Source organism: Megascapheus bottae, chromosome 7 (assembly GCF_031878675.1).
Source record: "Megascapheus bottae isolate mThoBot1 chromosome 7, mThoBot2.hap1, whole genome shotgun sequence".
Taxonomy (NCBI): Eukaryota; Metazoa; Chordata; class Mammalia; order Rodentia; family Geomyidae; genus Megascapheus; species Megascapheus bottae.
This window is the reverse complement of record NC_143515.1, coordinates 62,199,088-62,223,904: the sequence shown is the minus strand read 5'-3', so window position 1 is coordinate 62,223,904 and position 24,817 is coordinate 62,199,088. Positions and strand designations below refer to the sequence as shown.

Here is a 24,817-nt window from a genome sequence, read left to right as displayed (position 1 = left end):
CAAATTTAGATTTGAATTGTGAAGATTTAGAGTTTATAATAAGTGATAACTATATAATTTTTCAGGGTAGTTTCAGTGTTTGACCTGAGCGTTTTGGGCTAGTTCAGCTTGCTAGTTTAGTGCTACCACTTGAGCAGTATACCTCTAGACTTGCTTTCCCTGGTTATTCTGAAGGTGGTGTCTTACAGTTTTTCTGCCTGGGAATGATATCGAACCAAAAGTCACATTCTGTGTATTGGACGAGTGAATGAATTTTTCCTTTGGAAGGACAGCCTGTGAGCATCTTGGGCAGCATTTCTGTGTGTATTTGCATTCTCCACATCCCGGGTACTTGTTGTAGCCTGACCCTTCAGCCCGCAGAGATTCTGGGTCCATTATTGGTGGTTAGTGGCCAGTTTGAGAAAGGCTGCCTGAAGCAGAGGAAGATTGCTTTAGTATCTCCAGATGTTTTCCTCTTTGGCTTCCATACCTAGGGAATGCAAGCTAAAAATGGTATTCACTACTCTTGGGAGGCAGTGCTCATCCATCAGGACGGGTGTGTTGTAGAGAGTGAGTCACCGCACCTACTGCAGTGGAGATCTGTACAGAGCTGGTGCTTTACAAGAAACCGGAGTCTAATTATTGTGAGACAACTACTTTTACTTTTTTTTTTTTTAAAGAATGTAGTAGAGATGTAAAGCATTCATTCACTCAGGGTGTGTGTGTGGGGGGGGGGGGGGGTCATGGGGCTTGAACTCAGGGTTTGGGCACTGTCCCTGAGCTTTTTTGCTCAAGCCTAGCACTCTACCTCTTGAGCCATAGCGTCACTTCCACAGCTTTTTCTGAGTAATTTATTGGAGATAAGGGTCTCACAGATTGTCCTGACACTGGTGCCTGACTCATTCAGGTTTTAATAACAAATATTTGTTATTCTTTGCTTTCTTACATTTGTGAATTGCAAAGAGGTCCACTTGTGCTCCCATCTCTTTATCAGGACAAGATGAAGTAAAAGAGTGTTTAGGTACTTCTGTGTACAATAAACCAGGCCCACTGGAGATATTTCTTGAGAAGATTGGAGTGGGGGGGCAGTGAGGCACGGGGAATGGGAATAAACACTATTGACCCCTTCAGCTGATCAGGACTCAGGCACCAGACAAAGATAGCGGTCATGGCATGTTACACATTCATAGTTCTTTATTTCTTGAGAAAAATTTTTATTTACAAATGTCTTTGATGAAGCAGTAGGTATCATTTTACTGAGTTGTTACCCTTGAGAATGTGCCATTCTGGTTATATTTGACCAAGTGGGGAACATGTTCAGTTGTGCCACTTCTGTGCATTGTTTTTTATCTCCAGGAAAACAGAACCAGTGGTTTTCCCCATAGAGTGTGATTTGAAAAACAACTGACAGACAAACTAGGGGTATCCAGATGTGGGTCTTTGCCATAATTTCTCTCAAAAATAAATGAAGTAACTTTATTTCAAGGGAAATTATTGACAGTATTAGTTACTGATGTTAAAAATTTGAGCTTTTAATAAAAAGCTTTGTGAAACTTGTAACTACAACTATAAACTTGACAAGTTTCAAGTACTGACCTGGTGACTTTTTCTATTGAAATTGGTGGTGATGTCACTGCATGTAATTTATTAATATTGTGTAGAATTGTGTCAACTTTTGGAAGATAAGTCTGTTTTCCAAATGACTAATACATGTTACAAACTCAAGCATGGTTAAAAAGTTCCATTCAGGGTATAAGATAGGCCAATGGGAACTTTTGCTTTAATTTTTGAAGAAAGGATTTTAACCTAACACTATTAATTGTTTTTCATTGGTGATAGTTCAAATTCTGCATGTCAAGTAATTTTTAAGAAACTAACAGCTGTTGAATTTGGGCGTGATGTGAAAGAACAATGCACATAATTAACTACTAAAATGCTTTTTCCTTTCCAACTTTATAGTCTGATGAATGAACCCAGATTTTCCTTGTAAACTCTGTCCAAACAAAATGTTGGCCACCGGAGCAACTGCAGTTGTCCATTTTTGTTGTCATTTCTGTTTCAGACAGTAAAGAGACTTGCAGAATTGTAAGACACTGTCACAAACATTCTGAGAAGCTATTTGCTATTTTTTTCCCCCTTAAAAATAAAAAAAGTCAAAGTCGGGTGCTAGTGGCTTATCCTGTAATCCGAGCTACTTAGGAGATTGAGATCTGAGGATTGAGGTTCCAGGCCAACAGAAGGCAAGTCCAAGAGAATTTCATTTTCAGGCAATTGGCAAAAAGCCAGAAATGGAGGGCTGAGTTCAAGCCGCAGTAGTGGCATTTAAAAATTAAAAAATAAAATAAGCATATTACTTCATGGGAAATCATTGGTGATATTTGTTGCCAATAATAAAATTTTGAGCTTTCATAAAAAGTGGAACCCGGCTGGGAGTTTGGTCTAGTGGTAGAGTGCTTGCCTAGCATGCACGAAGACCCAGGTTTGATTCCTCGGTACCTACATACATAGAAAAAAGCTGGAAATGGTGCCTGTAGCTCAAGTGGTAGAGTGCTAGCCTTGAGAAAGTCTAAGGACAGTGCTCAGGCCCTGAGCTCAAGCCCAGGACTGGCAAAAAACAAAAACAAAAACAAAAGTGGAACCCAAATTTTCCCTTCAAGACTTTAGCCATGGGAAATACAATTCATTTTTATAAAAGCATTTTTTATGCTAATAAGATAGTTTTGTTATTTTTAAATAAATTTATAAATACTTGACCTTTTAGTTTTAATTTCTAATATAAATATTGACAATACATGGAAACAAAAACCCTTTGAGGTTCCTTAATAATTTGAAAGAGTGTAAAAGGAGATCTGAAAATTCTAAGGCCTCAAGAGGGGGTGGCCAGGAAAGGATTCTGCCTGTGAACCATGGGGCTTCTTGAAGCCTGCCTAGTAAAAGTGGATCCTGTTCTCCCAGCTCCCATCAGTAACCCTACCCCTAAGTTAGGACATCAGCAGTAATTGAACATGCCCTTGACCAAGGTTCCTTCATTACAGAATATAGATTGAGAAAAGTTGGTTAAATGAAATACTTTTTGATCTCTTAAACTTTCCTTCCCTGGGCTTGCTTTGAACTGTGATCCTTACATTTCAACCTCCTGAGTAACTAGGATTTTAGGCATGAGCCAATAGCACCCTGTGAGATAAAGTTTTAACAAAGCTACTATTTTTCATAGCTTAAACTTACTAATGTATAGCATTTTGACCTTGGGCAAGTTACTTTTATTTCTCAGAGCTGCTGTTTCATACTTATGATGTAAAACTGGTGTACCAACAGATTTATTGATAATGATTCCCAGTAGAAAGGTCAGAAGATGAGTTTAGATGCACTTTGTTCCCATTGGGAAAAAAATATTTTTTTTTGACAGTATTGGGGTTTGAGCTCAGGACCTCATACTTGCTAGGCAAGTATGTTATTTGCAGCACTATTTGCCATAGCACTATTTACCATAGCAAAGATATGGAACCAACCCACATGCCCCTCAGTAGATGATTGGATCAAGAAGATGTGGTATTTATACACAATGGAATTCTATGCTGCCATCAGAAAGAATGACATCACCCCATTTATAAGGAAATGGAAAGATGTGGGAAAAATCATATGGAATGAAGCCAGACCCAAAGGAACATAGACTCAATGGTTTCCCCTCATTTGAAATAATTAGTACACATCTAGGACTCTCCTAGCAGAGAATTACAGTAGCTCAAAACCTAGGCATATAAGGTGATACTGGATGAGACTAAATGAAAGGATCTCTAGGATATGGAAATAAGAGCTTTATTGTGTATTGATTGTTGTTCTTAATGTACTATGTTATTTCTCTTCACTTTTGTTGCCCTTTGTTACCTGGTATATTGTATATATGTTTATTTGTTTATTTGAAATAGGAAAAGGAAGGGGGGAATACAAGATGATTGTGAGGGGGTGGGGAGAGGGAAATGGGGACAGAAACATGAGAAGGGGTATCGTTGTGTGAGAAGTAATGCACCTACTACCCGGTGAATGTAACTGTAACTCCTCTATACATTACTCTGACAATAAAAAGAAAAAGAAAATTTTTCTCTCTCTCTTCCTCCCTCCCTCTCTCTCTGTCCATCCCTCTTTCTCTCTCTTCCTCTCTCCCTCTTCTCTTTCTTTTTGTCAGTTGTGGGGCTTGTACTCTGGGCCTGGGCACTGTCCTTGAGCTCTTCAGCTCAAGGATACCATCCTACCCCTTGAACCACTGTACTACTTCCAGTTTTCTAGTGGTTAATTGGAGAGAAGTCTCACATTCTTTAGTTCTTGGGCTGGCTTTGTACCATGATCCTCAGATCTCAGCCTCCTGTAGCTAGGATTACAGGCATGAGCCACTATGCCTGGCCTCTGTTATAAATTTTCTTAGATATGGGAGTTTGAGGTGGTACCTAGCTTTACTACACCATTTATAAGTCACAACTGAGTGACTGCAGGTTCCTGTCAAAGCTGTTTATTCTCTTTGTTAGATATAGTTGGTTAAGTATGTGTTTTCTTTCAAATAACAAATCCCATCTTCCTACTTATATACATACATACATAGAGATTGCACAACAAAGCAGGTATATGGTGAGAAGGCATATGATTACTCATACCTTTTAGATTATCAGCTAGTTTCTACTTGGCTCTTCAGAAGTCTGATAAACACTTCGATATGATGCTGATGAGAATCAATAACTTTCAGTGAAAAGATAAATCTTCTGTTCTTTTGAAGATATATATGTCATAGTTTTAGGTCTGAGTACATAAATAAAGCTTAAATCATGTTAGACCTTGTTCAGAATTGTCTGTGTGTACCAGATCATTCTCCATGTGCTAACTTTATTTTATTTTTTTGTTCTTTTTTTATTGTAATTAATAAAAGGGTTACATGATATTTGCCAGGTAGAAGGTACATTAATTCACATACATTGATACCCTTTCACATGTCTTGGTACCCATTACCCTCCCCCCCACACCCCCTTCCCGTCTTGGTTTTCCCCCCTTCCCTATCAAATTTCAAATAACCAAATACAAATAAATTCAATATATCAGATAACAAAGTGAGATACTATAATCCATGTGCTAACTTTAAAATGCTGTCTTCTGTGGAGGTTCTCCTGACGGAAAACAGTACAGATGGAGTTTTGTCTTAGGGTTCTCCTTATGTGCATTACTGGACTGTTGCTCCAGGACCTGTGCGCATTGTTACTCTTCTGACTTTGGAATTCCATATGCACTGATAGTTTTTCTTAAGGAGCACTCAAAGTATACATGTTTTTAGGTGGATTTTGGGAGAAACTGACATCAGAAAGAAGTTCAAAACTTGAAAACAAGCCCCATATGATGAATCCCAGCTCTTGAGAGGCCTTGTGTTAGCACAAACAGAAAACCCTTTGCAAAGGTTCTTAGGTCCTTTGCAGTATTCAGCTCTGTAACTGACTTTCCTGTTACTTTACTCCCACATCTCTAGATTGCACCCCAAAACATCCATTTTCCACTGTGCTCCTTATTTTTCCCATTTATCCATCTATATCTTTTCAGTCGCCCTCTTGGAGTAGACTTTGTCTTGCTTTCCATTTTTAGACTGTTCAGGAGGCTCATTACTATTAGTGATTGGTTTAGGGTAGGTTTGCATGTAGGTACACTTCCCTCCATGTTGGATATTGTCATCTTATTACTGCTAGCTTTTCTGAAAGAATAGGTAACCTCAGTTGTCTAGTGAGTATGATACTGTGTTTAATAATAGTGCCTACAGTTGACCAGAAGACTTCCTCAAATACTTCAACTAGAAAAAAACACTCTTGATGAACCCATCCTAGCAGATTGTTGCAAATGCAAAGTTGATTTAAAAAATCATTCGTTTGTGAAGTAATGCACCTTCTATACGGTGAATATAATGTAACCCTTCTATTAACTACAATAAAAATATATGGAAAAAATTTTTAAAAATCATTTGTAAACAGTTGTCACTGTGGGGATTAGGTAAAAAGTCTGGCCAGTGCTTACCATGCCTGGGAAGGTCTCCAGCTTATTTGAAGATTATGGAATTACTTCACAAGTCATTAAATTATCCTGTTCTCCGCACTGGTGGCTCACGCCTATAATCCTAGCTACTTAGGAGGCTGAGATCAGGAGGCTGGTTCAAAGCCAGTGTGGGCATTAAGTCCATGAAATGCTCATCTGAAAACCAGAAGTGGTGCTGTGGCTCAAGAAGTGGTAGAGCACTAGCCTTCAGCTGAAGAGCTCAGAGTGAGCACTCAGGATCAGAGTTCAAGTCCCACAATGGGAAAAAAAAATTATCCTGTTCTGAAAAACCTGAAGATGTACTGTTGTGAATTAATTGGAGGCCTGGCTCAAGGGAAGAAGTCCTGTGAGAGTTGGAGGTCCTAATTTCAAGCCCTAGTAATACTGTGTACATGTGTGCATGAGCTAGCATTCTCTCTCTCTCCTCTCCCCCCTCTCCCCCTCTCCCCCTCTCCCCCTCTCCCCCCCCCCCCCTCTCTCTCTCTCTCTCTCTCTCTCTCTCTCTCTCTCTGACGATGTACTGGAGCAATGCCCTTGTAGTTTTAACAAATTAGTAAATCAAAAAGAATATTTTGGCCCCTGGAGAGGAAATAACAGTAAAAACCATCATCCCTTATTTTTCTATTATCTTGATGATCCTAGTTTTATGGCTAGGTAAATCTCATTTAGGTGGTTGTCATATTTAACGTGGGAAGAAATATATTTTGTAGAGGAGTGAAATAGGGTAGAGTTCTGTTTTTAATCTTTATCATGCACATGGCCGAATCAGGTTTTTGTACAGGGGCTTAGTCTTGGTATGCAGCTGAGTGAGTGTTGATTGTCTCTGCCTGCTCCAGTGGGCTTAGCCATTTTGGAGAGTAGCCAAGAGCCCTAGATACTCTGAAATCATTTAAATGTATGCGAGAGTATCTGAAATTCATTAAAAATATTTATTAACAAATCAAAAAGTATTTACTGAGCACTTAATATATTTTAGCTAGTAACTGCAGCAAACAGCATGAGTTTTGTTTGAGACTTTTGTTTTTTTTTGGCTTGTTACTAAGATAGTTAAGTGTTTGTTACATGCAAAAGGTATGATGTGTTTGCTTTTATGAAATTAAGTCAGCATTAGCTGTTTTTTATTTCCAACATAATTGGTAGAAAAATCCCCCCCTTTCAACAAGTAATTCTGTGATCTCTATTTATATATTGTAACCATATGCTTGCAGCCAAAAATTATGCTTTTCTTCTCTCCCTCCTGTAACTAGACAGTATTGGAGAAGCCTGTAACCTTTTTGCTATTAAGTTTCTGTGAAGTTAGGCCAGAAAACATTGACAAAGATGGCTTAGGAGTCTGATTATGTCTCAGTTTGTTCTGACTAGATTGAATAGGATTGTGGGTTGTCCAAAAAGTGATGTGTAATGAGTGTTTACTCACACTTGAGCTCATTCTGTTCTTGGACAAACAATGGATTTCCCACCGAGTATAAAATTGAGAGCCTCCCATTTAGGAACTGTTTCCCTCCTTACAAATTGGTCTCCGTGGCTTGGGCTTTCCTCAAGATGTTTTCTTCAAGGAGAGTTTCACTTATTACATCTTACTTAAATTTTTGTTTGACTTTTTTTCATATATTTTTAATTGTAATTAAAAGAAGGGTTACATTATATTTGCCAGATAGAAGGTACATTAATTCACATACATTGATACCCTTTCTCATGTCTTGGTCCCCATTTCCCCCCCCCCACCCTTTGTTTGACTTTTAAAATGAATTTTAGAAAACTTGGAATAATTCGAAAGAAGGAATTCGTACAACTGTCTGACTTTTGTGTTCTAAAGTACCGAGAGTAAGCCAGATGGAACTTGATCATCTTCAAATCTAGCACTATCTTATGGAGTTGCTATATATATTAAAAGCAAAAAGTTGCGCTTGATACATAGATAGCTAGTCTTCCTAAGACATGTCTGAAAACTTGAAAAGACTCATTTGAATTTTGCATGATGGCAAAGTAGTCATAGTAATTCACACTGGAGAGCAAGCCTAAGTTTGTCAGAAAAATGTCTCTTTAGTACAAACTTAATGATGAATGGAGAGGTACATGATCCTGGTACTGCAGCTACCAAGCTTTCTTTGTTTAGGATTGCAGAGTGCATCTTTTGTTGAATGATCACTTGACCATTGGACAGTGCCAGTCAAAGCTTTGCAGCTGGCCCGTGCTCCTTTTCTTGGAGTCAGCCATCTTGATCTTGTTGATCTGGAATGGAACCCAGGGTCTTGTGCATCTTAGGCAAACCCTCCCCAACCCTTGGAAAAATTTTTTTTTTGGTGGATCATGGGGCTTGAACTTGGCCTGGGCGTTGTCCCTGAGCTCTTCAGCTCAAGGCTACCACCCTACCTTTGTGCCAAGCCTCACTTCCTATTTTCTAGAGGTTAATTAGAGATCAGAGTCTCAGGTCCTATTGTAATCGGCTGGCTTTCAACCTTGATCCTCAGATCTCAGCCTGCTGAGTAGCTAGGATTACAGTGTGAGCCACTGCACCCAGCCCCAACCCTAGTAAGTTTTTAATGTACACATTTATGTAAACATTGATTAAACTTAAGCTTTTTAAACATTTAAAGACATTTAAGGAAAGGTCATGCATCTCATCTACCTTATTAAAATGACTTGAGTTCTTTATTGCTTATTTGATTTTTTTATTAAATTATTAACATTGATTTTTACATCATATTTCAAATGACATGTTTAACAAACAAGAAGGGAATCTATATACAATCACAGGCACTTTAGTTTTTAAAACATAATCAAAATTAGGCTAAGGGTTTATATATCATAGATATGTATTAATCAGTATAATAAAACATTATGTCTATAGAGTCATGCATTTTTATGTCTATGTAGTTGTGTTTATATTTCCCGTACCATGTCCATAGCAAATATTGAGTTCTTCCTCTTGCACTGTTTGGATCTAATAGCCACATATTAAGGATATCATGTGCCTTTTGTTCCTTTGGTCTTGACTTGTCTCACTCAACATGATTAAAATGACTTGAGTTCTTTATTTGCTTATATTGTATGATGTTTTACAATAGCAATTTTATTTATATTCAAGTTGTTACATAGTTAGTTTATTATTATTATTATTATATAAATTCGTCAGGCTCTTGCAGACCAGTTTGAAGATAAAACTACATCTGTGTTGGAACGTCTGAAGGTTTTCTATTCCTGTCAGGTACCACCTCACTGGGCCATTCAGGTACTTTTCTTTTTCCTTATAAAAATACTTTGTATTGGAATGAAGGGAAAAGTATGATTTTCGAATATTTCAGTGAAAACAATAAAAATATCTTAGATGGAGAATGCTACTTCAAATTGCTGTTTTGATTCAAGTGATACTAAAACTTTTAAAACATTTTTTTTTTTTTTTTTGCCAGTCATGGGGCTTGCACTCAGGGCCTGAGCACTGTCCTTGGATTTTTCCTCAAGGCTAGTAGTGCTCTACCACTTGAGCCACAGCACCACTTCCAGCTTTTTTTTTTTTTTTTTTTTTATATATATGTGGTACCAAGGAATCGAACCCGGGCCTTTGTACATGCTAGGCAAGCACTCTACCACTAGACCAAACTCCAGGTCCTTTAAAACATTTTTTAAAAGAATCTGAAATGATAGTGAAATCCTAGTATTTAAATACTAGGAGAAAGATGGGTATTGGTGGCTCACACCTGTAATTCTAGCTACTTAAGAGATCTGAGGATCCTAGTTTGAAGCTAGACAGGGCATTGTCCTTTGTGGGGCTTGAACTCTGGGTCTGGGCGCAGTCCTGAGCTCTTTAGCTCAAGGCTACCGCCCTACCCCTTGAGCCACAGTGCCACTTCTGGTTTTCTAGTGTTTAATTGGAGATAAGAGTCTCACATTCTTTAGTGCCTGGGCTGGCTTTGAACTGAGATCCTCAGATCTCAGCCTCTTGGGTAGCTAGGATTACACGAGTAAGTCTATGTAGTTTTTAATTCCTTATCTCCCTATTTAAAAAAACAAGAACAACAACAAAAAAACTCAGCTGAAGTAAGCTTGATTGTTACAAATTCCTCATCAGTAGAGGCTGAGGAGTTAACCTACAAGTGAAACTGAAATCTCTGTGTACATGAACAAGTAAGTGTTAATTATCCTAACTTGTTTTTTCTAGCGCCAACTTGCAAGTTTGCTCTTTGAGCTGGGATGTACCAGTTCAGCCCTTCAAATATTTGAGAAGCTAGAAATGTGGGAAGATGTGGTCATTTGTTATGAAAGGATGGGGCACCATGGGAAGGTATGTAAAAGTGAAACCCTATACACTTAGTCTCCCTTCACATAACTGTGCCCCTTTGAGCTCCTCCTTTCTTCTGTTTTTTTGTTTTTTGTTTTTTTCCTTTTAAGTTACTTTATTGTGATTATAAAGGTGATGTACAGAAGGATTACAATTACATGAGTCAGGTAATGGGTATATTTTCTTCAGTACAGTGTCTTCTGTTTCCTTACTCTCCCAGCCCCTCCTTCCCATCTTTCTTGTTTTTAAATAACCTTTTGCCAATATTCTCTTATGTTCCTCATTTTATTTTTTCTTAGAAACTTATTAGTTTCTCTGATTTCTGTTAGGACAGATTTTATGTGTCGACAAAAGAAAAAATGGGACTGAACTTGATATATTTGACATTTAAGGAAGAAAGATTCATTCATTTATTCATTCATTCATTCATTCATTCAGTTATTTAGTGCTGATCCTGAAACTTGACTGAGGGCCTGGGACAGTGCCCAGGATAAGAGATAAAAGTCTCACAGTATTTCCTGCCCGGTCTGGCTTTGAACCTCAATCCCCAGATTTCAGCCTCTTGAGGAGCTAGGGTTACTTGTATGAAGCACCAGTGTCTAGCAGGGATTATTTTAATTATCTCCATTGCCTGATAGCAGAGGCTGTGGTCATGAGGGAGATTACTGAGGAGGCCAAGCAGCTGGTGCAGCCTGGATAAGACATCCAAAGGCTGCAATGCCCCTTTTGGGGCAGAAGAGTTGTCAAGTATGTGATGTATATTTATTTAATCCCACTCTGAAATTGGGTCCAGAAGGAAAATGTTACAGCATTTGCATCTGTTATTAATCTGTTTGTGGACTTTTCTCTCCTACAGGAACTAATTTTTTTTAAGAAAAATAGGAGCTCCACATTGTGAATAGCCATAAAAATGGACACATTGTTAATTTTAAGATTTTGAATGATGAGGTAGAATATCTACTGGAGTAAAACCTTCACATTGGATAGTTTGTATCTGTGATCAGTAACCTTTTGCAATCACTTGAAAGATTGAGAAACAGTAATTCTCAGACATAGTTTTTTAAAATGCCTTCCCAGTATATATGTCTTTTAGACTAATGATGACAAATGTATTACTTTCTTTCTTTTCTTTTTTTTTTGACAGATATATTTCTTTCACTAATTTGTGACAGTAAAAGTCTTTGGTTTGTATTGGCTTATGGAGAAAACAGCACAGAACTAGAGTTGATTTTTCTTTTCTTCTCTTTTTTTTTTTTCCCTGGCCAGTCCTGGGGCTTGAACTCTGAACCTAAATACTGTCCCTGAGCTTCTTTTGCTCAAGACTGGCACTTGAACTATAGTGCCACTTTCATCTTCTTCTGTTTATGTGATACTGAGGACCCAACCCCAGGGCATGCATGGTAGTCAAGTCCTCTGCCACTAAGTCACCTTCCCAACTCCAGAACTAGAGGGTTGTTTTTTTTTTTTTTTTTTTTTTTTTTGGTTGGTTGTTTTGTAAAGATTGTGGAATTAATGATATTTTGATTCTAGGAAATGATTCCATAGTAATTATGCATTTTTAGTCCTTCCTTTTCCAAATAAGCAGAGGCATCCCTTTTCTTATGATTTACCTTGGACCACTGATTAAGTTGGTAGTTAACACATAGCCTCTGGGACTCAGATGCTGGCCTGCCCACACAGCAGCTTTTAGATTTTGGGTAATCACTTTATCCACTTTGCCTCAGTTTCTTCATCTATAAGTGTGTGATCCGCTTCACTAATTTTATGAGATAATATATGTAAAGTAGATAGAATGGCACTTACCTGAGAGTGCTACATGATAGGGTGTAGCTCTTACTTATGTGAACCTATGACCTTTATCTTTTCAGAGATATTTCAGTTTCTCTGAAATCATAGTGTATCTAGCAGTCAATAGTATGTTTCAGCTGTACTCAGTGAGGTAGCCATTCCTCAGGTTATTAACTCCTGTGCATATTCAGGCTTAGTTATAGTGATTTTCAATATTCAATTGAGATATGGACTGTGTCAGTACTATTATATGTTCAAATTTTTTTTGTTCTTTTTTCCATATATTTTTTTATTGTAATTAATAGAAGGGTTACATTATATTCACCAGATAGAAGGTGCATTACTTCACAAACATTAATACCCTTTCTCATGTCTTGGTCCCCATTTCCCTCCTCCTACCCCCTTGTTTTTTCTTTTCCTCTTTTGGTACTGGGGATTGAACCCAGGGATGTTGCATTTGCTAGGCAAGTGCTTTGCTACTCAAAAATATCCCAGCCCTCAAAAATATTTTATTTTAATAAGCATTATTGAATACAGAGAAAAAGATACAAAAAACGCAAGTAGATACACATTTGATATTAGTGAAATAAACATTTGCCATTGGAAAAAAATCATCATTTGCATTAACATTTCTTCTTTTTTGGTCGATTGTGGGACTTGAACTCTGGGCCTGGGTGCCATCCCTGACCTCTTCAGCTCAAAGCTACCGCGCTATCCCTTGAGCCACAGCATCACTTCTGGTTTTCTGGTGGTTAATTGGAGATAAGAGTCTCTCAGACCCGGGTCTGTCTTTGAACCTTGATCCTCAGATGTCAGCCTCCTGAGTAGCTAGGATTACAGGCATGAGCCAGTACTTGCATTAACATTTCTTTTTTTTTTTTAATTTTTTTATTGTAATTAGTAAAAGGGTTACATGATATTTGCCAGATAGAAGGTGCATTAATTCACATACATTGATACCCTTTCACATGTCTTGGTACCCGTTTCCCCCCCCCCCCACACCCCCCACTAACATTTCTTTAAAAGCAGTGTTGTGAGAGTCATGCAGGGAAACACTCCGAAATAGAAGAAGCTTTGTTTTGTACTAATATATATATATATTATAATATAATGTATATTCATATATTAATTGACATTAAAAATGTCAAAGAATCTGGGTGCTGGTGGCTCACACCTGAAATCTTATCTACTCAGGAGGCTCAGATCTAAGGATGGATGTGGGGAGCCAGCTCAGGCAGATAAATCAAAGAGACTCCTATCTACAGCTAACCAGCCAGAAACCAGAAATAGACTTATGGCTCAAATGGTAGAGCACCCAGCCTTGAAGGAAAAAAAATCAAAAGGACAGCATCCAGGCCAAGTTCAAGTCTGGCATTAAAAAAGTAAGTTACAATGTCAAGGAATGTACTGAAAGCAGGAGGAATTGCCAAACTTTAAAGAGTAGACTGAAGTAAAATCAAAGCAGAGCAAGGCTTGTATGAATCATTGATAGCATTAGGTCATAATTAAAAGCATTTTCCCTTCTTTGTTAAGACTGATGATTGATGGCATCTCAAATTTGATGACATATAGATCATGTTTCTTCAATGACTTAACTAATTTTTTCAATGTCCATTGTATGGCCCTAAAGTTATACGCATATGTTTAATGAAAAAATGAACAGGTGAACAAGTATCTTCTAATCTGATTTAGTTTCTATTACATTATTCTGTAATCTTTCCATTGTTAGTTTTTTACCCTGACTGAAAAGAAAATGAATGTTATATGAAACTAGGGTAGTCTTTTGAAATGGTAACTTTTAATATAATTAGGCAAGTTGGTAAATTACAGATCCCAAAACATGCTTTGAAGTCAGTTATTTTAAGGAAATATGGGAAGCTGTGACTCTTTGATTATAAGAGAAAGAATTTAATACACCCATCCCTCAGCAAAGATAGTTAACTATCTCCTCCTAAGTCATTGTGAAATTAGTTTTTAAGATTTGCTTATGACCTTGTAAGAATTGTCTTATAGTAATAATACACGTGGGTCTTTGGGCCTGCTAGGTAAACACTCTACCACTAGGCTAAACTCCTGACCTGACATATTTGGTTTTTAAAAGGCAAACTTAGCGATGCCTCAGCCTAATTATTTTGTTCTGGGTTCTCTGCACTCTTCCACAGGAGAGCCCAGCCCTTCTAATTTAGAAACTACTTGAGAACATGCTTGTTATTTAAAGACCACTGAAAAACATCCAAGGTTCATTTTGCTTGAGCCATTGATCAGACCTGGGTCTTACCTGTTCGCTTTGGATTTTTAGATATCTGACTGGAGTTCCACTAGCTTATGGTAAATTCTTAATCAAATTTAGTCTCCAAATGACCAACAAAGACAAAGCGGTCCTTAACTCAGTGGAAGTGAGTGTGGGTATGGTGGTATTGGGACCTCTCTTGTCCCTAGGAAGCAAGGCTTACATTACTTCAGCTAGGAACTCTTTTTATTTCCAACTAAAATATGGCAGCATATTTTGTGTGTCTACAGGTATATATGTGTGTAGGCCCTATATTCAGAGAGAGAGAGAGAGAGAGAGAGAGAGAGAGAGAGAGAGAGAGAGAGAGAGAGAGAGAGAGAGAGAGAGAGAGGAGAGGAGAGAGAGAGAGAGAGAGAGAGAGAGAGAGAGAGAGAGCAGCGCGCGCGAGCGAGAGAGCGCGCGAGCGAGAGAGCGAGAGAACGAGAGAGAGAGAGAGAGAGAGAGAGAGAGAGAGAGAGAGAGAGAGGAGGAGAGGAGGAGAGAGAGAGAGAACAGTGTGTGTGTGTGTGTGTGGCCTGGGTGCTGTCCCTGAGCTCTTTAGCTCAAGGCTACCATCCTGCCCTTTAGGCCCCCCCCACTTCCTGTTTTCTAGAGATTAATTGGAGATAAGAGTCTCAGATCCTTTTGTGCCCGACTGGGTTTGAACCTTGATCCACAGATCTCAGCCTCCTGAGTTGTTAGGATTACAGGTGTGAGCCACTGCACCCTTCTCCATTAACTTTATGGTTTGAACCTTGATCCACAGATCTCAGCCTCCTGAGTTGTTAGGATTACAGGTGTGAGCCACTGCACCCTTCTCCATTAACTTTATTGCTCAAGGTTGGTAATTTGCCACTTGAGCCACAGCTCTTCTTCCAGCTTTTTGGGGGTTAATTGGACATAAGACTCTTAAGGACTTTTCTATTGGGTCTGGCTTCAAACTGTGAACCTCAAATCTCAGTGCCTATAATCTGTAGGTTACTATTGATTAAATTATAGATTATACATTATAGCTTATAGGCTACTAGTGCCTAACTACCTGGCCATGAACACTTAAAAGTTTGTTTTCCTAGGTTGCAAGTAAACGTTTTATTTCTAAAACAGCTGAGGGTGTTCTTTTTTGCTCTGGGATTTGTCTTGGTATGAATCACATTGACGATTACACTAGTCCTTTATTTTACTTCACTTTTTTTTTTTTTTTTTTTTTTTTTTGCGCCAGTCCTTGTGTTTGAACTAAGGGTCTGAGCACTGTCCTTGGGGTTTCTCAAGGCTAGAGCTCTACCATTTGAGCCTCAGCACCACTTCCGGCTTTTTTTATATGTATGTAGTACTTAGGAATCAAACTTGGTCTTTGTGCATGCTAGGCAAGCACTCTACCACTAGGCCAAACTCCTGGCCCCTGAGTCCTTTTCTCATACTAGAGCCAGAGTGATCTTCCTGAGCACAAACCTGACCCTGTTATTCCCATCTGTTATTAGTAACTTTTTCACGTTTTGGATTAAGTCTGAATGTTGAGAATGGCTTACAGATGCTTTGTGATATGGCTCCTGCTTCCATTGCTGTTTTTGTGCCATTCTTTTGTCTTTTGCCCTACCCCTTCACACTCTTGTCCAGGTGGTTTGGTGGTTCCTAAAATTTTAGGAGGACTAAACTCTTTGTGGCTTTGCAGCATCAATCCCATCCAGGACCTTTGCACATGCTGTTATGTGTCTAGAACCTTTGTCCTTCTTTAGCTAACACCTGTGTGTTCTGCAGGGTCTCCTTGTTGATTGCTTTCTACAGGAAGTATTCCTTGCCACCTTCTTCTAGTTGTGGGGTTGCTGTCCTCATTCCTGTAGCACCTATGCTACCCATTTGCTGACCTATCTGACCTACTAACTGTAAGCCATTTAAAAATCAGACCTACATTATAATGAATGACTAGTAAGTACACTCAACTGGTTACTGCATGAAGCAGATCTCCAAGTGAAGCTCTCCTTAAAGGTGATGTTTTGTGTAGCATAATATACCTCTTCAGTCACTGCCATGTCCCCTGTTTTTATTTTAAAAGAAGCGAATCTGCCTGTCTTAGATTGAGTGGACCGCTGACTCTGCCTTACCTGTCATGGGGGAACTTCTTCAAGCTGAAGCCCTGTCTTAGGTTGGACAGAGCAGCATCCCCTCGTACCTGTCCCTTGCTGAGATTCCTCTCAGGGAAAACTCATTTATCTGGAGCCTGATTTTATGGAGTTGGTCTGCAAAGTTTAGTAACAAATTTTGCAAGATCTCCACCACACAAGGTAGGCAAATAATAATTATAAGCAACATTCCTGGACTAATAAAGGCCATCAGCCTTTAAGTTGTTCAAGGAAGGAACTGAAACTGTTCAAACAACTCTTTAGTGGTCTATGTTATATTCCAATAAACCTAGGTCTATGTTATAATCCAATAAACCTACGGTGTATCAGGTCTTTCAATTGTTATAAAATTAAGATACCAGAATTTTCATACCAGGGTCCAGACATATTCACAGGTAACATAATAAAAGGTGCTTGTTTAACAATAATAATTGAAGAACAGTTGTTACATTAAACTGTGTAGAATCAGTGGATATGTTAAAAGGTCCATACATAATGTCAAGAGGAGTAGAAACACAGCTGATAATGTTCTTTTGATAGGAGGAACTTGGCCAGGTCACATTACCAAGGGCTGCCTCTGGATATCAAAGATAACACATGACTTGGAAAGGGGGGGTGTCAACAATTATTATCAGACCTGGGAGAACAGTATTCTTTGGTTTGGAAGAGCATACAGCGTCCCCTCCCAGTTCTGTACCCAAGAAAGCCCCTACAATTAGGAAATATGCATCCAAGCATAGCAACTCCTCAGATGGGCATAAAGAATAGTTCCACATCAGTGTAGGAGACTTTGAACTTAGTATAGATAGAATGTCCCACCACCAAGGGTTTATCCAGCCCTCTGAGGAAATAGCTGCGGGGTGGTGGAATCAGGCAGGACAGGATGTATAGCAGCAGCCTTGTCTCTGCCTTGTCTCCAGTAGCTCCAAAGGAACTTCGCACCTCCTGCTGAGTTGCCTGCAAATTTCTATACAGGCTGGAACTTGGTAAGGGCCAAATTACATCTGAATAAGGATCTGCCTTTCTCCATGGGCCTGCTGGAATTGCTATAAGGAAACTTACTAGAGCAAGCTGAGATAGCAATTAAGCAATCATTTTTACCTAAACAGTTTTAAAAGACAGGCACAGTTTCTGACTTTGATAAACAAATTCACATTTAAATTTCGGATACTTGTCTCCAAACTTTAACTCAAAGAAATAAATTCCAAATTCCCTAATGCCTCTGGGCTATACAGAATACAATGTCCACAATGTAAACAACTGTATACATTACAATACCAGATTTTTTAAATGCAGATTTCAGAATCTTTAGAAAATCATTTTAACCAGTTCCTCTTTAAAACACTGCAATAATCCTTTGAGACACTGGAAACATTCAAACCTGGAAACATTCAAACCTAAACATTTTCTTAGACTTAGATTTACCCAATTGCCTTTTTTTTTTTTGTTTTGTTTTATTTTATTTTTTTTATTGTAATTAGTAAAAGGGTTACATGATACTTGCCAGATAGAAGGTGCATTAATTCACATACATTGATACCCTTTCACATGTCTTGGTACCCATTACCCTCCCCCCTACACCCCCCACCCGTCTTGGTTTCCCCCCCCCAATTGCCTTTGTATTTCAAGCATAAATTCATCCATTATTTTATACAGCATGCTGACAATTTAACCTTGAACATTTTCACACACCTCATTCACACACACATTCATACTTAAAGATCTTAAAGCACCCAAAATTAATATCGGCCGTACATTTTCTGGAAGTTTTAATGTCAAGAGAGTTTTGCCAATCTTATTCTTGCAGGTGAGAACCAGGTTCAAAACAAAACTTTTTACAAGGCAACTTAGTTGAAAATATTATTTGGTGGGAGTGTTCCAGCACCAAATTTAGCCCACCTAGAGCATGACTGTAGTCATTTTCCCAATTTTGACTAGGCCATCTCAGATCTTATACCTGGGGGAACCAAGACTGATGTCTACGTCCTGCCACCAATTGTCTCCAGATTATCACTTCAGCCAGGTTATTAGGAAAAAGGAAACTAGACTAGGCTTGCAGCTTGACCTCTGCTTGCCTCAATTGCAGCTGAGTGGGAGGAGCCATACCAAGCCTGAGACCTACCTGGGGCCAAAACTTTTACTCTCCAGAAGTATTCAAATAGATAACAAAGATGTGCGTGCACAAAAACCACGAGGAAAAACATGTAACAAGAACAAGACAGAGAAGCAGAGACTTTCAAGTAACTCCCAAACTTCTGATGGCATGCCTAGCCTTAAACTATCAAAAGTGACGGAAAGACCATGGGGCCCTGAACTCAGGGGGCGCCTCCCCTAGGGAGATTTCTGTTCCCTGGTAGCCGGCCGGTGGAGGTCATCCTAACCTGCCTCAAGCAAAAGGGAAAGCAAAACTAGACATTGACAGTAATGAGATTTAGACATGTCTTGTCAGTGGGACTTGAACCCCACGTCCTCTCAGACGTGCTCTGTTATGGACAAGAACCCCAAAAGGGGGTCAAGGCGTCCCTTGACCACCTAGGCCTTAGAGAGCTTACTGTGTCCAGCTTTTCCTCTCTGTATTAGGCTCACAGTGCACTTTCTAGAAAAAAAATACATATGGGGGGGTCGACTGACTCCTACTTATCTCCTAAAGGAAAGGCCTTTCCTTTAGGGGCCTGCACATAGAATGTGCGGCTATTACCTTGTCCCATTATTTCTTACTCCCGACTATGCACTCTCCTGCTCTCTCCCTTCCTTATCTGACTCGCGTCACTCACTACAGCGGGTCCTCTACCTTTGTCCCAGGTTTGCAGGTCCTTGTTCAGGCATCACTTGCTGGAGCCAGCTGGCAGCAAGACAGGATACCTTATTAGGGGGTGAGGATGAGAAAAGAAAAAGACAAGACAAGTAACAGATGGGATCGGGAGGGCTACAGCCCCAGACTGCAGCCTAAGGCCGTAAGCTTAATACTGCAGTGGTCGTTAATTTCCTGTTCCAATCTTATATAGTCTCTACAAAACAAGAACCTGTCAGGTGTTACATTGATAATCAAGTCTTAGCAGAGAGTGATAAAGCAATAACACATTCGTACCTAATGGTAATCAAGTCTCAGCAGAAAGTGATTCACAATACTGACGCTATAGCTCAAAGTTCATAGGCATGGCGTCATACATGACAACTCATTTCTTTGTGTGGTTATCTTACTCAGTGATTTAGATCCATGGGCCAGCCTGACCCTACACTCGGCTCCCAACAGCCATGCTATTGTCCCTTCACATGCCAGGAAGAGGTTTCCCCATTTGAGCCTCAAGAACACAAATAGAAACCTTCAAGAGTTTCAGTGTCTAATCACAAAATGCTAAAACACTTGGGAGAGTCTTGTTCTATTATACAAGTTTTAATTTGCTCTTATTTTTTATATGAATCCTGGGGCTTGAACTCAGGGCCTGGGCACTGTCTCTGAGTCTTTTTGCTCATGGCTAGCACTCTATCTCTTGAGCCATAGCTGCACTTTTGGCTTTTGGCAGTTAATTGGAGACATGAGTCTCATGGACTTTCCTGCCTTGGGCTTTCTTTGATCCACAATCCTCAGATGTCAGTCTTCTGAGAAATTAATATGATAGGTGTGAGTCAGCTGTGCCCAGCTATAATGTAATTTTTTTTTTTGCCAGTCCTGGTGCATGAACTCAGGGCCTGAGCACTGTCCTTGGACTTTCTCAAGGCTGGTGCTCTACCACTTGAACCATAGCACCACTTTCAGCTTTTTTCTGTATATGTGGTACTGAGGAATTGAACCCGGGTCTTCATGCATGCTAGGTAAGCACTCTACCATTAGGCCAAACTCCTGACCCTATAATGTAATTTTGAATGCTTCCTGTGCACTACTTTATTTAGACAATTATTTGGTGCTTGTCAAGTGCTGTTCACAATAGCTTACAATGTCTGAATAGTTTTTGTCGTGTTAGATAGCATTAGTAAGTGTCAAGGTTTGGAAAGTGGGCACATACTTCCTTACCTGCACTTTCTCCCCACACCTGCCACTTGTCATGGTTCCTGTTAGTCCCTTAAAAATTAGACATCAGATTTGTAACCTAAAACCTATTGTGTTCACTTGAAGGGGAAAAATAGGCAAGATAATTGGAAATGTTCCACAACTTAATGCAATAAGAGATGAGCTGATAATTGGATAACTAGGCCTGTTTTAAATTACTCTGTTTCACCTGGGAGTGTTTTTGTTGGCAAGTACTCTTGAACAAATCCAGCCCGAATATGGCATTGTCACATGCATGAGTGTAAGAGGCAGTTAGTGAACAGTTGGCTCTGTGAGCAAGTGAATAGGGTTTGGTACCACATGGTCAGAGGGTGGCTGTGAGAGTCAGGATGGTGTGGGGCAAAGAGCTTTGCTCTCAGTTGCTGCTCATTGAACAAAAATTTAGGTGAGGAGGAGAAGGTGTTTGTCCCAGTCATCCTTATTCTTGGTGTCAGGGATGGTAGAGTACGTTCCCATAGGTCAGTCTTCTGGTGTTTGTGAATCAGAGACATGAAAATTAGGGCCCATGGTTGTGCCTTGGAAGGAAGATGGAATTAGACTTTTTTGTGAATTCCACGCACATGTCTGACACATGAGCTTGTGCCCACACACACACACACGTCTTTTTCCATCCTAAAGCTACTGCCAGGAGGCTTTCCCTTAAGTTCTTTAAGTTTTCTTTTTACCACCCCCTGAAAGCAGACCTTTAGTTATTGAGCCTGTCATTTCTGTGGTCTTTAAGTTACTTAATTTACTTGATACTGTCTCTGAGTCTAGACTTCTCTACTTTCCCCCTGGTACTGGACATAGAACCCAGGGCCTCATGCTTGCTCATTTTTCCCCTTTGTTTTTTGCTTTAATCTAGTTTCTCTTCCCTCTGTTCTGACCCGATGCAAGGCCAGATGAGGGTCACTCATGTCACAGTAGAATTTTAATTCTTTCTGTTAATTCACAAAATCAGAGTTAAGCTCCCAGCCAAGAAAGCTGTTTTCATAATTACTTCTTACTCAAATATGAATAATGTTTCTGAAGTTTCTAGCCGCCCTTTCATTAGAGATTGACCTTAATTTTTACTCATTTTCTTTATCCAAAACCCAAGGCCTTATCTTTGACCCAGTGCTGTTGGAATTTTAGCAGTACTTATTATAGAACTTCCCGCCCTCAACTATCCCATTTAACAACCAGCAAAAACATAGTTATAGGCTGGAGATACAGCTCAGTGGCAGAACATTGACCAAATATGTGCAAGCTTCCGTGTTCTGTTTCTCCAGGAGATTTTTTTTTAAATAAAGAATTGTATGGTTATTATTAAGATGTTGAACAGAGGGGTTACCGTTTCATAAGTCAGGTAATGAGTACATTTCTTTTTTGGACAATGTCACTTGACTGCCTTCACTTTCTTTCAGTTTCCCTCTCTTGTCCTTGCCACAACTTGTGTAGTTTATTTTCCACATACTATATAGTGAATACTGTGATTGCATTTGCTCACCCTTTTTTTCTCCTTTTCTGTGCTCACGTCCCTGCCTAAAAGAAAGACAACAGGCCGGGAGTTTGGCCTAGTGGTTAAAGTGCTTGCCTAGCATGCATGAAGACCCGGGTTCAATTCCTCGGTACCACATACATACAAAAAAACCGGAAGTGGTGCTGAGGCTCAAGTGGTAGAGCTCTAGCCTTGAGAAAGTCCAAGGACAGTGCTCAGGCCCTGAGCTCAAGCCCAGGACTGGCAAAAAAAAAAAAAAAAAAAAAAAGACAACAAACAAACACCACTACCAATACCACCAGCAAAAACCTATGTTTCCATTTCCTAGAATTTTTTCAATAAATAGTATTTTATATGTTCCGAGAAGTTAGGTCTTTGAGTACCCCCCTAAGGGTGCCCTCCTTTAATCTGTTTGTGTATAAATGCCTAGAGTCCTGATAAATTATTATGTCCAATTATATTTTAGGTCTAGCTTCCACATATAAAAACAAAATATGCATCATTTGTCTCTCTGAACTTGGCATACTTCACTTAATCTGATTTGTCCTAGGTCATCCATTTCCCTGAAAATGACAATATTGTTCAGATAAGTAAAATTTCATTATGCATAAGCATGGTTTTTTTTTTAATCTAGTCATCTATTGTAAGGCCTCTGGGCTGTTCCCATAACTTGGCTGTGGTAAACAGTGTAGCTATGAACATGGATGTGCAAATGTCTTTACCATATCCTGAATTGTAATGTTCTCTAGAAGTTTCAGCCCTTGCACATAAGTATAAATGAGTTCTCATATAGCATATGTGAATTCCTTTGCTTCTGTACGTCTTAGGTTCTCGCTCTCAGCAATGGTCATCTAAGTAAAAGGTGTATGTCACTGGAGTGGACACACCCTCAGATACTCATAATCTGATTTGGGCCCGTTCACATTGTTCCTTGGGTTTCATCTGATGGAACAGAGACATATGAACACAGTATTTGAGTATTGTATGACAGGCACTGAGATGCACAAATGTTCAGAATCCAAATTCTGTTTAACTTATCTATTTACAGTTAATTTTTTTTTTCTCTAAAGCCATAGCACTCCGTTTCTATCTTATACCAGACCTCTTTCTGCAATTCCTGGAACTCTCGAGATTTTTCCATGTTTGATTAAAACAAACAAACAAACCTTGTGTTTGGCTAGAATTAGGTTGTTTTATCATGCTGTTGCTTGTGCTTGAATTTAGGGCCTGAGTACTGTCCCAGAGCTTTTGTTTTCAAGGTTACCCATCTGTCACTCAAGCCATACCTCTGCTTCCCAGCTTTTTGGTGATGAGTTGGGTATAAGAATCTCATGGACCTTCTTGATTAGGCTGGTTTCGAACCACAATCCTCAGATCCCCAGCCTTCTGAAGAACAGCTCTATGCTGCTTATTTCCTCCTATTTAACATACTAAATTATATCAGTCACTGTGCGTCTCATGTTCCCCAGTCTGAGAGCACACTATTATTGAGTTCAGAGTTGCTAGGATTTGTTCATAGGATATACTTTGGTATAAATGTGAATTTGATTTATACACTGGTCCTATGTATACATTAGAATGGCTAGCCAGCACATCTATAAAATTATTGTAATTAAAGAGTCAGCATACACCAGCTTAGAAATGGGAATGCAATGGTTCACACAACAGAACAGTTTAGTAGCTCCTGAGGGTGATGTCATTATGACTATAGCTCTCTCTATGGAACAGACATGATGGGCACAGGAAGCCCAAGTTTAGTAATCTCTTTGGAAAAATGTAATCAATGTCATATCTCTAACAGAAACACTGCAGAACAGTGAGAGGCCTGAGTCATATGCCTTCCTTCTCTAAGTACTGCCTGCACTACACGTGGAACGAGAGAATGAGTTTCCTTCAGGGGAGAGAAGTTCTGTTACCCTCAAACCAGGGAAAAGGTGTTGCTCAGAGCAAAGACCACCTGATGTTCAGCATCGGGTAGCAATTGAGCGCTCTAATCTGGAGTCGCACATCAGCAATGGGTAGGTGAATGCTGGCCAGCACAGCATTTGTATGCCTTATACTATGGATTTATTTTTCCTTTGTGGTGGGGAGGGTGAAAGGAAAAAATCAATGAAAGCTGTCAGATTTCATAAAAAAGTACTTAGGTTTCTTAAAGAGTGCAAAGATGTAAAAAACACTGGGCTCAGTTCCGCACTGATATATTAACTGGCGAGAGCTAAGTGGTAGCTCAGGCCATCTTTTGTCCCTGACAAGTCTCCTTCATTCATTCTTAAAAACTGTTAAGAATCTCTGGGTATTTAACTGTGCGACCCTTGCTCTAAACAGTATAGATTTCCCTGGTAACGTAAGTAGTATTCCAAGGCTGGGGATGTGAGTTCAAATGGTAGAATGCTTGCCTGACAAACGTAAAGGCATTGGATTTCAGTCCCAGTACTACCACTACCACCACCACCACTACCACCACCACCACCACCACCACCACCACCACCACCACCATGCACACCTAAATAGTGTTCGACCTGTCCTTCTTGGTTTCGCTTAAGTCTTGGTTGACTTAGTTTCATGTTAAAAAATTGACTACTTGTGTGTAGCCATTGCTAAAAAACTGTATTACGAATAATAATTAGTCATGTAGGATTACAAAATAAAAGACACTATTGAAGCAGCCTAGATTTGTATTTATATGGAAGTGGGGGAGGCCTTTGCGATTTGTATTTGACAAGGTTCTTGCCAGCGTTGTAGAGAAGTGCCCCACTTAAATACTTTTGCATATGTGGAAGTCTGTTTTTATCTTATTTCATAGACACTTAAAGGAAAAATG

General features: G+C 39.4%; 1 protein-coding gene across 2 annotated transcripts in view; it reads left to right on the top strand.

Moving 5' to 3' along the window:
- Positions 1–24,817, top strand: part of Ttc27 (tetratricopeptide repeat domain 27) — a 132,462-nt gene that overhangs the window by 45,419 nt on the left and 62,226 nt on the right. For both annotated transcript variants that reach the window (XM_090337187.1, XM_090337189.1), the window contains exons 11-12: positions 9,173–9,268; positions 10,196–10,318. In XM_090337187.1, the coding sequence (XP_090193313.1) occupies positions 9,173–9,268; positions 10,196–10,318 (219 nt within the window). The remainder of the gene's footprint in view (positions 1–9,172; positions 9,269–10,195; positions 10,319–24,817) is intronic.